The sequence below is a fragment of the Tachypleus tridentatus genome, chromosome 2, assembly GCF_004210375.1.
Source record: "Tachypleus tridentatus isolate NWPU-2018 chromosome 2, ASM421037v1, whole genome shotgun sequence".
Taxonomy (NCBI): Eukaryota; Metazoa; Arthropoda; class Merostomata; order Xiphosura; family Limulidae; genus Tachypleus; species Tachypleus tridentatus.
The window spans coordinates 22,553,196-22,567,283 of NC_134826.1; the positions used below are offsets into that span (position 1 = coordinate 22,553,196).

Genomic DNA, 14,088 nt, shown 5'->3' on the forward strand with positions numbered 1-14,088 from the left:
TTAACCTTATTTTAAGTGTTATTTTTCTTAAAGTTGTAGGTAAATTGCATAATTTAAAATATGGTGATGCATAAATTTTAATTTTTCATGCAAGGTTATCATTTTGTAGTGCATAATTGAAATGTGTGCTACATGGTTCTTATTTTTCCCAAATAGAAATTGGGTTATGTGTAGTTACCTTAAATATTTTTACTAGCCAATTCAGTATCTTAGTTGCATTAAGTAGATAAAGAAAACGCAAGATCTTAGTGATATGTTTTATATTTATTGTCATGAGGAAAATTATGATTTCAAATTACAGTATTATACATATAATGAAAAGTTTTTATTTTGTTTTTTTCTAATATAAAATAAAATATGAAATGTGTTTATTAACATTTCAAGTCAAGAGTACAGTAGGGTATAATACATGATGCACAATTTCAGCCCAGCAATTACTCCATTTCTCTGCTTGGTTTTAACATTCTCAATGAAGATCCAACACATATAACTACATTTGAACAGTCAACTTGTGAAATTATATATAAAATAATTCAAGTATCAAATTTTACAGTTTTCTTAACTTACATCCAAAGTGATTGATAATGAATGCCCTGTCATACTTTTTAAAAAAAAGAAAAATAAAGCCATGATTGGTTTACAAAAACTGGTGCAGGTAAAGGCCAGAAAATCACAAAATTTGAATAATAAAAATAAACTGTCATTCTTACTATTGAAAATCTCGTAAACAGTTTTCACGTGATAATCACTGTTTTAGTTAATTTTCTCTTTTTAAAATGAAATTTGTTGTGTGACAAAAAGGTTATATTTAGAATGTAAAATAGTGATTGGATATCGGGTATATAAATACCAGTTCTTCTGTGCTTAACTACAATGCAGTAAGTGATAAATTCAGAATTATAGGATGTTTAATAATAAAGTTTTCTTGTAAACATTTATTACTTATCCATGGTTTTTTTAGTCAAGAAAATCCCATCCAGGCATTGAGGCATGTTATGAAAGTCCATAAAACAAGAAGTGGTTATTCATAAGAACTTTAAAATGGTCACAAATGAGAATGTAATAAGTGGTTATTAAAAATGAATATAGATGTGAATATTTTAAACCTAAGCCAAAGGATAAGTTACATTTCTATATCAGGATTACTTTCTGTACAATAATATGACAGTAATAACAGTAATTACACTACACATTCAACTTCTGAGATTTCATCAGTATGGTTTGTTTTAATTTACTGCAAGTTTATAAAAAATATTTTATTTATTTATATATGCTCAAATTTTTCAATTTAAAATACATGGAGTCCATTTTTTCATTGTCATCCACATTCCCTTTCAATGATGATAATAATAAAAAAGATCAGGTAGAGAAGAGGAGCAGACCGAAGAGGAGAAATGAAGATGTGCCTCAATCATTCAGGAAGTCTTAGGTTTTTATCATGGTCGTGGCACGTTTATAGTCTGTACTGTGTTGAGTTGCATGGTGGCATTGTACACAGTTTATTTTCACTAACTGTTTACTGTAATAGTTCTAATCTCTGGTATGATAACTAAACACAATTATATTTTTGTGGTAGATGTTGTTAATAACACTGTGAGTGTGACAGACTGTTTCCTAACTATTTGTTCATCTCTCAATTCTTTAACATAAAACAACTGTAGGTGAAACAATGTAGTATTTCTCCATGTACGAGACTGTTGGTTGGGGACATAAAGTAATGAAGAGCATGTAAATTACACCTATTATTTGTTGTTGTTTTTTTCTGATTGCTTATTGATTATGGCTTTTAATTCTGTGAATCACGAGAATTGAACCCAGAGCTGTATATTTGCTCTTTCAGCCACAGGGGCATTGCAGTGTGATGGTGAATCCCACTGCATCTTTGTGAAAGAATACCCATGTATTTGCAGTGGGTATTGCTGACCAAATTACCTTTTGGAAGTTCAAAATTCGAGGTGATGTGGCTTTGCCCCACAAAGAGATTATTTTTAAAATTTATGTAGTTGTATTGGAACCAAACAGTTGTATATGTTTGAAGTTGAATTGTGGAAAATAATATTTAAAAATACAATCGCAAAAGATTTGAATTTTTCTTTTTGTTCATAAATTATTTTGTTTTTTGGAGAGCATAATGCAAATTAACCAAATGCATGAGTCATGTTGGGCATATAAATGGTGAACTATCAGAAGATGTATAAAAGATAACACATCTAGTTCGTGTTTTAAACTGCTTATGCCTTTGTAGCAGTGTTAGTTTAAAAAGTGGAGTAAAATTTTACTTCATTATGTGTGAAAAAAATTATTTAACTAACTTTTGTTAGCCATCCCTTAGTAATGAGTACCCTTCTTATTCTTTGTTTTTTCATAATGAAAATGGTTTGAAAGATATTTATAACATTCAGGTGGTTGTTACTAGGATCCATGAAATTAAAATTAATTTTTTTGCATGTTCTTATTTAATTTTGGCACATGTAACATTGTTACTAGATATAAGAAAACTTTTTGTTATATGCTGTATGATTGTTCTGAGTCTGAGTAATTAATTAATCAGTGTTGAGATTGAAAGACTTAACTACAAAGTATTTGCTGTTTTTTTTTTTCTCACTTGATATGTACACCCAAGTTAAAAAGTATGGGTGCTGTTTAACATGTATCTGGATTGGTAACCAGTGCAGTTCCTTTGTCATTATCTTTGTGCCTTAAAGTTTTTTATCTTTAATCCATAGGTAATGGTAACAAATGTCACATCATTACTGAAGACCGTCAAATCTCTAGAAGATGAACATGCCCGTGGAACTAGAGCTTTGGAGTCCACAATTGAAGTTATTGGCCAAGAAATTCGAGTACGTAATACCTAAGAATTTTGAACATTGCCTGTCCTGATCCCCTTGAAAAATGTACACACAGCAGTGGCATTGTAAACCTGAAGCTAAACTGCACCCATTCAGAGATGTGTTTAATTGGCTTTACCTTCTGTTATTTGCTCACGATTGCAACTCTTTTACCCTTTCACAACAGAAGCTTCTTTAAAACTTTTCTGTGCAAATCACTTCTACTTTCAAACTTTAATTAAACTTTTTTATATCAATGTACATTATTAAATGTAATATTAGTGTTTATTGGGATTCTAAGTTTTATTTTATTCAGGTTTCAAGTTCATTATTTCAAACTAAATGTTTAAAAACTACTTAAGGCATCACCAAGAAATTACTTCAATAAAATTAACCTGTTGACTGGCAAGTATTTCAGCTGCTACAATACAACTCTAATGCTTCTTCATTTTGTAACTTTTTTTCATGACTCCATTTTGGATCGAAAGTGAAACAATTTGTAAGTAGGTCAAATGCATATGTGGTGCTGACATCTAGCGTTGAAGTTAGGTATTATTGAGAACGAATTAACTCGTCCATGGCAGTATGTTACTGATCGGCTTGGATGAGTTATCTCGTCTACGACACTGAACAGGTTAACTAAAAAAAGAACACTAATCCACTGAATGATTAGGAAAATAGGAACAGTTGTGGAGTATGATTTTAAACTTTTAGAAATGATGAATGTGCATAGCAATATTTTGTTAAAATTTAACAACTATAATTTCTAAAATACAATAGATTTGGCCTTCGTTGTGGAAAATGTGTAATGAATGTACTTGTATACTTTGTATGTGTATGTAGTATTTATGACAAAGTTTCAGAGATCTTGTGTTGGTTGTTTTTAAATTTATCGTGGTATTGTATACTATAAATCCTTCATATTGTATGTAAATCAAATGGGCTTTTGTCTAATTTGAAAATTTCCTATTTGTATGTTATATACACTGTTTCTTATAGATAGAAAAATAAGTCTTCAAAAATTAAAACAAATAGTTATTGAATTATTTTAAAAATGTTGTGTTGAGAACTAAAACTATTATGGATCGTTAGTGTATTTTGTTAATAAATTTTCTTTAGTCCATTAAAATGGCTTAAAAAGAAAATAGAGGATCTAGACATAATTGTAGTTTGTGAAGTTTATACTTCAAGTATGGCAAAATGTGAATTATAGCTTTCTTTTAAGGCGTACAATATGTCCGACATTCCAACAAAAAAGGCAACTCCAGAAGATCTTGTTCGAGCTACTAAGCCTGTTACACTAGCAACAGCAAAAGCTGTTGCTGCAGGAAACAGTGGGAAACAAGACGATGTAATTGTTGCAGCTAATATGGGCAGGAAAGCTCTCTTTGACCTTCTCACAACTTCAAAGGTATATTGTAAGAGATTAAGTGTATTATGAATTAATTGTTACAGTCATGTTTGAAAAAGACTTTTTCAAATTTTATAACCATTCTTAAACTTTAATACATGACCCGTCTTGACTTTGTACTTGTTATTTTTACAGATACAGAACGTTTGATTTCTTATGATGGAGAGCGAGATAACCCATTATCTAGATTTGCACTAAAATATCAACAATAATTTCAAATGATGTTGTGACAGAGAAACAACATTTTTGTTTGATGTAATAATTAACAACACTTTAGTTTTTTACCTTTTCTGACCAACCTAGGTGAAATTTACAAAATCCTGTTCGTATGCTATAATATTTTGAGTAACCAGTCTTAAAATACAGTTATTGCTGGAGAAATATGTAATTGTTTGTTTTTCAACATAGTACACTAATTGTTCACCCAAAAATTAAGAAACAACATCCATCAATAAAATATCATCTGAATTGTGCATGGATTAAAGTTTTCTTGTGTGTGTGTTTATTATTGTCATGCTGGAGAGATTTGACCAGTTCTTCCCTTTTGGTACTTGAAGAAAATGTACGTCTCTTGTTTTTGATATGTTGTTCTACTTTTTTGTGGCAAGGCTTAATGTCAGTAGTCTTATCAACGAAAACGTATTGCCCAAACTCAAAGAATACTTTGTCTATATTGCAAGTAAAGTAGCATGTACAAAGGGAAGTATCTTGGAATACCTGACAAATGAAGTTCACTTAAGTGAACATAACCATGAAAGACCACCTTATAAGAGGATGATGACATAACTTTAGTTGGCAGCAGAATCAGATATCTACAAAAATTGTTTGTGTAAGAAGTTCATAAAGGATTCTTGGAATCTCTGCTATTGTCACTGACAGGTAAGTAAAATAAAGCTCTAGAAGAAAAGCAGAACTGACCTTTGAAAATTGACCTAAACTTTAGCATAAGAACTTCTGTCAGACATTGGAAGACTGATCCATGAGAATATAACATGAATTGGATGCCAAATGCTTGTATCTCAGAATGTTTGCAAGCAGAAATAAAGACAATTTCAAATGCAAATCTTCTAAGGAAAGCACTACAACTAACAATTGGCAAAAAAAAACCATTCTCAGACAGTTTTTAATGTAACATAAATACGACTGAGGAATATTTTGAAAATCGGGAAAATATCCCACATGACAAGATTTGAATAACCCAGTAGCTGCATTACCACCAGAATTACCACCACAGAAAGTAAAATAATTATGTAAAGCTGCCTTTATGATAGCTTTGAATAACAATAACTAGAGAAAGTTATTGTCCAATAGGAAGTAAATAAAGGGTATTAAGAGGCAAAGAATTGCTCTATGATGAAGAAAATTGTGAGAAATAAAATGAGAGATTTCATCTGTAAGGGATGGCTGTGGAAAGTTGCAGATAAGTTCCTTTAAAATTCAACTGCACGACAGACAAACTGAAATTGTACTGTCTATTCTTAGTAATGGATCTCCTACTGAAAATGGACAAAACTGGACCAGAATTTGAAACCAAAAGAATGGTATCTTGTTTCCACATCTAAGAACCTAATGGAGATAACTGAATGTTACGAGACGACAAAAGATTGTTCTGTTAACAGCATTAAAAGACCACTCTGCAAACAGCTTTGTATTTGAATGAGAAGACTATTCCACCATGTTATCACTAATTGTTCTGTTAACAGCATTAAAAGACCCCTCTGCAAACAGCTTTGTATTTGAATGAGAAGACTATTCCACCATGTTATCCCTGATTGCTGATATACTTAAATATGAAAGATTTTAAATTATTGAGTGGATGCGAGTCTCTGAGATGATAAGATCTCTCAGTGCAGTACGTGAGTGGACATGCCAACAGATTTTCTGTTGATACAGGTCACTACCGTACTGCTATAACCAAAACATTGGAATTGTTGATAATGCAAGAAGTGAAAAAGAAGTGTTTTTAGATACCTGCAGAACAGTGATGTACGAGTCTTGTCTCTCTTAGAAACCATAACTACTGATTACATAACTACCCCAAGTGGCTCCCAATGGCTTAGCAGTTAGGCTGTGGATTCCCACCATTAAAAACCAGGTTTCAGTACTCAAAATGAGCACAGCACAGATAGTCCATTGTGTAACATTGTGCTTAACAAACAAACAAGAAAATAAGTACCAAACATGTGAATGAGGTATCTGTGAAGTGAAACCTTGCAAGGGAAGTTGGAATTCCCTGAATACAAGTGTTCTTGATTAAACACCAACATAGACTAGCTGAGTTTTAGCAAAGGCATTACCCGACATGGAAGGTTGTGTCAAAACTCTTAATGAGCTAAACCTATTTCAAAACATGCAGATGGGTCTTATCAAGAAGAACATGCAGTATTGTGGAAGTCAATGTCTTGTTTAACGACAGATGTTACACAAAACCTTCATTAGTGAGGGTCTTTCTAAGTCAGTGGTTCCGAACCAGGGGTGCGAAATAGCGTTCCAGGGGGTGCAAAATAACATTTGTTTTGACCACCTTCACCTTTATTCTTAAATAAATAATTATTGTGAGGGGTGTGAGAACATATTAAAAATTTTAGGGGTGTGGGGCATAAAAAAGGTTGGGAACCACTGGTCTAAGTAGTAATGTGATTTAGACTGTAGGTATTGAATGATTGTCTCACTCTCCATGCCAGTGCAATAAAAATATTAAATAAATGCTATATATAAAAGTGTAAATGAAAAATAATAAAGCAAGGACAAAGAAATAAAGAAAAAATGAAAATCTTGATACATGGCATAACTGAAAATAATTATCTTAGAAGCATGTGAGTGAATTACCTTGTATTCTTAAATATAGTCTGTATTTGTTAAAAGTGTTTTTTTTTCCATAGGCAGCTGCTTTCAATGCTGAAAGTCAGGAAATAAAAATCAGAATCTTAGAATCAGGTCAAAAGTGTGCCATAAATTACAAGGAATTGTTAACCATGGTTCATCGGGTATGTCCTTGTTGTGTTTATGTATTGATCGTCAGTTACTTAATATTACTGTGAATTTATCTGCTTTTCTAAATGTGTGTCAAAATGCTGTAACAATTGTAACAACTCATAGTTTAAGACTTTGAATCATTCAAAATATTAAATTGTTCACTAGGCTTATTTGTAATTTTTCTTGATTTTCTGCAAGTATTACTTGTGAGAAAACATACTGGAACAGCTGATGTGAAACTCGTATCTTTGAAAATGGTGCTTTATTCAAGAAATAATACTTATTATATGTAAAGCTTATGCACCAAGAAGAGTTTTAAACTTTTGCCTGTACCATTAATATACACCTCAGACATACGTGCGCACACACCACGTATCTTTGTGTACCTACTACACGTTTATACAGCCTGTATGGAGAATAAAACCTAGTTACTAATTAAATTCACTCCCTGTCTTCAGCTTGGTACTTTTGCTACTAAATGACTAAAGTTGTATTTTACCTCCATTTAGGTAACTTTGTTGTTTAGTGACATCAGATGAGCACCTTTGCTACTTGGGGGATAAATTTATGTATTATCTTCAAGAGCTTCTTTCCCTTGTTAGTGCCTCAATTTACACTATCTTCTGTTGGGTAACCTCATTATATTTCATGACTAAATTTGTCTTATCGTCAGTTACAATCCTTTTAATATTCTTAAGCTATTAGAAAACTCATGGCATTTTCTTTAAATATGAAATGCAGTATAAAAACTAAAGTGTCATAAAACAAAAAAGAGAGAATCTTTTTTCCCTTGTTTTTCCATTTGTTGTTACTGACATTGAAAATAAAACTGTTGATAAACAACTAGAATGTTTAATGCTACAATTTATTTCACATTAACTTGTTTGAATTTACAATTAAATATAGCTGATTGTTTTAACAAACTGGGTCTGGTGGTTAGGGCACATGGCACACAACTTGCTACCTGTATGTTGTGGTACATTGAATCCTGTCTGTGAACATGCTTATTATTTCAGCCATGAAATGGTGTTTTAATTTGATGGTCAGTCAAACTATTCATTGGTGAAGACAGCTCAAGAGATGACAATGGTTGATAGAGAATACATTGAGTAGATTTGAATGAAGTTTGTTACAAACTAAGTCTGAAGTAAATGTCAAATTTATAGAAATTCATGCTATAATTTTGGATCAAGAGAACTAAGTATTTCTGAGTGACTCCTGAAAGCATTGCCTTACTGCCATGGAAGAAATATTTATTAAAAAGAACAATTCTTTGGCTAGTAACTTTGTCACTTTATTGGTTTAAATGAGAAATATTTTTATCATTTTTTAAATCTCAAGGTGATTGACAACCATAACCACTACCATGTGTAGTTTGATTTTGGATTATGGCATTCTTTAGTTTCAAAGACAACAGTGAAGTTTGTCAATTTATTGTGATTTTAGAGAAAAATTATTTGCTACTACTTCATAGAGCGGACATGCAAAAGTTTAGCTGAGTTTTATGTGAGGAATATCATTGTTTGAAAACAAAATTGAAAGAACTGTTTTTTGTTTTATTGTGCTGTCATTAAATATTGCAAGTTTTGTTTTGAATTTAATTTGCAGAGGAAGTTGAATATAGTTCCTTTTAATTTATGATTTAACCAAATATATTTCATTAGTACAGAAACCCAAGGCCCAGCATGGACAGTTGCTTAGGGTGCTTGACTTGTAATCTGCAGGTTGTGAGGTTTGAACCCGGTCACATCAAATATGCTCCCATTGCAAAATTGTTTTAAAAAACAGATAGATACAAATTAGTCTACTGTGAACTACTGTAAACAGCCTGGAAGGGGCAGGTGGTTAAGTTACTTGACTTGTAATCTGAGGGGGCGTGGGTTCGAATCCCTGTCACACCAAATGTGCTCCCCCTTTCAGCTGTGGGAGCATTACAATAGCACTGTCAATCCCACTAATCGTTGGTAGAGGAGTAGCCCAAGAGTTGTTGCTTTCCCTTTAGCCTTAAACTGCTAAAGTAGGGACAGCTAGAACAGATAGCCCTTGTGTAGCTTTGTATGAAATTTAAAAAAAACAAAACTGAATCCACTATGCTTTCCCTTTGGCAAAAATCTTTGCCTTGTTCACTACCAACATATTAAGTGTGTCTTAACATGGACAAATATTTTCAAGACATATTATTTGCCATGGTATTGTATTGATTAATGCACTTATAACAACATTGTGTGGACTTAGTATCTTAATGTTGAAGACTATAAGTGTGTGCCTTTTAACATTTGTGTGGACTACATATCCTAACGTTGAGGACTATAAGTGTGTACCTTTTAACATTGTGTGGACTACATATCCTAACGTTGAGGACTATAAGTGTGTACCTTTTAACATTGTGTGGACTACATATCCTAACGTTGAGGACTATAAGTGTGTACCTTTGCTGTTTAGTGACTAAAGTTACATTCTTTCTTCAACTGGATGCCCTTGCTACTTACTTGTTAAATTTTTGCCTTACATCCATTTGTGTTCCTTTGCTACTTGGTATGTTTTATCTTGGTTTGTATATCCTCACTGTTTATTAACTAAACTGATCATTACAGCATGTATGTGCAGTTACCTGATTTTTTAAGTATTAAAGAGTCCAAGTAATCTAGTTGTGTAGTGCATGTTAACCAGAATTACTACTACTTTGTGTTTTATAATGTATAGCAGTTTACAATTGTTACAATTATCTAAACAAGCAGATATTAGAAATGGTGTTCCTGGAGCAGCATAAGGTTCATAATGCACGTGTTTTTATAAGTACCAGAGAAAATTTTCATTGCTAGAACTACTGTCTCTTAAAAAATTTTGTTTTTAGCTCTTGAGTTGTGCACAAACTGTTACTTTGAAGTGAAGAAAAACTTGTTTTAATTTGATGCATTAGGTAATTCAGAGACCCAGCAATGAAGGGAAACAGCAGTTAGTCAGCATGTCTAGAACAATTGCCCAGTCTGTTTCTGAGATTGTAAATGCTGCTGAAATCCTGAAAGGTTAGTGCTAGTTGTTATAATACTTTATGTATGTGTGTGTCATTTATGTTATTGACTGAGGTTTATTAAATAAACTCAAATTCTTTACTACTTTCAGTGAGATAACTTTATTCTATTATAGCACTCTACTTATTTTCTATCAGGATCACAATTTTAATAGGCCCATCATTATCAAGTGGTTATGGCACTTGACTTGTAATCTGAGGGCCGTTGGTTCGAATCCTCATCACATCAAACATGCTCGCCCTTTCAGTCATGGGGACATTAAAATGTGATGGTCAATCCCACTGTTTTTTTTGTAAAAAGTAGCCCAAGAATTAGAGATGGGTAGTGATAACTGCCTTCCCTGTAGTCTTACACTGCTAAATTAGGGATGACTAATGTGTATAGTCTTCATGTAGCTTTGCACAAAATTCAAAACAGACTTTTAATCATTCTTCTTTGTGTTATTCATAACAAGCATATCACAATTGCCTTCAGAAATGTTTATTCCTAACAGTACTGAATGAATGAGTGAAGAATTAGTGTTACTGTTAAACTAAACATTTTAATTTTTTTCTATAAAGTACAAATAAATGTTCTAACTGCTGTTAAGAAAAGGTTTTATAAATAGTTTCTTTGTAACGTTATTTTTAACCTAAGACTGTAAATATTTAAACATGACTTTCCCCCAGTCTTCCAATATCATTGTAAGACAAAATGTTATTTAGCAGTTAACTGAAGTTTCATGATGTAAAGTTTTTCGTTGATACCAAAAAGCTTCATAAATTTGGCAGATTTACTTTTGAGTCACCTTAAAATTATCTAATTTTACTTCGAGAAGTCAAATGAGGCATGTTGAATACTGTTACATTTAAAGGTTGTGCAGATTAATTTAAAAAAATAAAATTTCACTGCCTTGTTAGGTCCATACCTGAGAGGACTAAAGGTTTTGAAAAACTACAAAATGCACAGCAAATACATATTATTTCTGGTATACTATTGTGTTACCATTTGATAGTTCCTTTAATTAAATGGTATAAAGGAAATCTTTATTATGTTCATATAATTCAGTTTTAATTATATATCATTCCTAAAATTCTAGGGTAATGTCAAACTTTGGTCCCTAACTATGAATCGGAACCATTAACTTTAAAACCTGAATAACCCAAGAGTTTTGTCCTGTAGTTTTAGTTTATTACAATTTTTGTTATATTACAGTCAATCATCATAAATAATACCTAATAATTCCATCATCTAATTTCACTGTTTTGTGCATTCTGTAATAAGTCACTTGGTTTGAAAGCTGTTAAAGGAAATGGGTTTGCTTTAGTAGTTCTAAATAATTGTGGTAATTTTTAATTTAATATCAAAAGCTTTCATAAATGTAGTTTCATAATGAAGGTAATTTCACATTCAGTTTTTTTTTTAAATGACATATTTCTAAAACTTTCAGGTAGTGACTGGATTGATCCAGATGATCCGACAGTGATAGCCGAAACTGAATTACTTGGAGCAGCTTCCTCAATTGATGCTGCTGCTAAAAAACTCGCTCATTTGAAACCAAGAAAACGTAGTGTCAAGGTTTAGTGGCTATTTTTTATATTTGTAAAATGCCATAACAGTTTATATTTCTGTAATATTTTTATTTATTGAACCATACAGGTAATAAAATGTAAATAGTTTTTTTGTCACATAATTGATTTCAATCAAATTTGTTTAAACGTTGTTTACTCCAAGTCCAGACGAAGCTGAGCAATGTTGTTCAGCACTTTGGTGAACAAGAAATGGAAAATCCTTTGGCTGTAAGATATGTTTGATATTCTTGGTTGTTGCATTTGTGTCAACCAGGAATCAAACATATGCTTACAGAGAAGGAAAATATCAACTAATAAAATCTGTTATCTCTGGAAAAAATAAGTGTATTCACTGTTTTATGAAGCACAGTTAAAGTCTGGAAACATTAATCATCATTTACTGGTTTAATGGGTGAACTGTTTCTACATTAAGGGTTTTGAAGAATGGTATTCAGGTGTTGTTCTGATGAACATGTACAAATAAACTGTTCTCTTGCATCACATTTAACTTTTAACTGTGCCCTATAATTAATAGGATTCTAGTTTGATTAACCTGATTCAGGCTGTTGTAACTGTGAAATAAAAACTTGAAGACATTCAGGAATGATTTAATTGTTTATTGATGTTCTGTAAATTAATAAGACAAATTTTATGGTTAGCAAATGCCTATTTTTTTAATGTTGAGGAACCAACTTGTATATTTTAAGGTCTGCTGAGTTGGCTAAGTTGCATGTAATTTATTCTGGAGCATGTCTTATGGTTGAAATTAAACCACTGATCTAGTGTACAGAGTGATGGCTTTTTTCCGGTTTGTCATTGTGGTGCTGAAAAGATATTATCTGTGGGGGGAGAAAAACTGTCCATTGTTCATTGATAGAAATATAAAAATGCTGGTATTATTTCTATATTTGTAAGCAAATACTGTTATTGTTTTCAGGAAGCTAATGAAGAAATGAACTTTGATGAAATGATCTTGGAAGCTGCAAAGTCGATCACAGCAGCCACATCTGCCCTCGTGAAAGCAGCGTCCTCTGCTCAGAAGGAGTTACTTGATGCTGGAATGGTACACCGATATTTCCTTAAAACATAAATATTCTGAGTACAAATAATCATATTTAAATTTTATCTTTCAAGTGACCATCACTATTTAATTTGAAAATGATGAAGGATAGTTGAGAGGCTTATAAAATATATTATTGTTTATATATACAATACTAGCAACTTGTGTGTTTCTGTTATCTAACATGTGTTTACTGAGGATTGTTATGTGTGGATCTACAGATGTATTGTATATTTTTAGTTGTTTTTTAACTATAAAGAGATAAGCAGTAATAGCATACTGTTTCATAATTGCTAATTATTTTCAGGTTAAATATTATTTGTTTTAAAATCTTGTATATAATTTTCTAAATGCTATCAGAATTGTCTCTTTGCAGTTTTTATTTTAAACTTTTTATGTAGTTTCTTTAAGTGTAATATATTCTTACACAGATTGGAGCACATCCTTTATATACATCTGATGATGGTCAGTGGTCTGAAGGACTTGTTTCTGCTGTAAGTTTATCTGTGTGTTAACCTGGCTGTGTGCCAATTCCCTAAAATTCTGGCCCAAGACAACAGAAGTTAATATTTAATTACTAGAAATTGAAGAGTTAATAAAGTGACAACTCCATTGTTGATTCTCTTTGTCCAAGTTTGGACATCAAGATATTAACTCCATTTTTTTTCAATGAATGCAATATATATTATATGTGGAATTCATTTGAAATATATATATATATATATACACACACACACACACACACACACACACACACACACACACACACACACACACACACATTATTTTTATGGTTTCTTCTTCCATCATGAACCATGACATTTGTTTATAATAGCAATCATAAGTAATTGCAAAAACCCTAATAGAACGTTCAGGTAAAAAATACCTTAAACAGTGAAGATTCAGATCTAACAACACTTTAAAATCTTTACTATTGACTGCTAAAGCTGTACACTTATAAAAATGCAAAAAGCACATGTCTGAGGCTTGCAAGAAAAAGAAAATGTGCTCGGAGTGGCCCATTTGCAATTGTTGTTCTATTGCCAGCCTGCAGCATATGTATTGCACCCAAACCTTTTGCAGAATAAAGTACTGCAAAAGTCGTAGAGCTAGTGAAAAGCCTATTTGTTTTTTTTTTCTATGTTTCACACGAGTTAAAAAACATCATAATTCCAGTGAAAACAATGTTATCATTACCCTTTGAAGTTAGCTTTCTTAAGAATGTATG

At 31.9% G+C, this 14,088-nt stretch overlaps 1 protein-coding gene across 2 annotated transcripts in view; it reads left to right on the forward strand.

Moving 5' to 3' along the window:
* LOC143239400 (talin-2-like) overlaps positions 1 to 14,088 on the forward strand; it is a 132,341-nt gene that overhangs the window by 111,209 nt on the left and 7,044 nt on the right. For both annotated transcript variants that reach the window (XM_076480417.1, XM_076480427.1), the window contains exons 52-58: positions 2,727 to 2,843; positions 4,057 to 4,242; positions 7,125 to 7,229; positions 10,139 to 10,244; positions 11,680 to 11,807; positions 12,738 to 12,863; positions 13,292 to 13,354. In XM_076480417.1, coding sequence (XP_076336532.1) covers positions 2,727 to 2,843; positions 4,057 to 4,242; positions 7,125 to 7,229; positions 10,139 to 10,244; positions 11,680 to 11,807; positions 12,738 to 12,863; positions 13,292 to 13,354 — 831 coding nt within the window. The remainder of the gene's footprint in view (positions 1 to 2,726; positions 2,844 to 4,056; positions 4,243 to 7,124; positions 7,230 to 10,138; positions 10,245 to 11,679; positions 11,808 to 12,737; positions 12,864 to 13,291; positions 13,355 to 14,088) is intronic.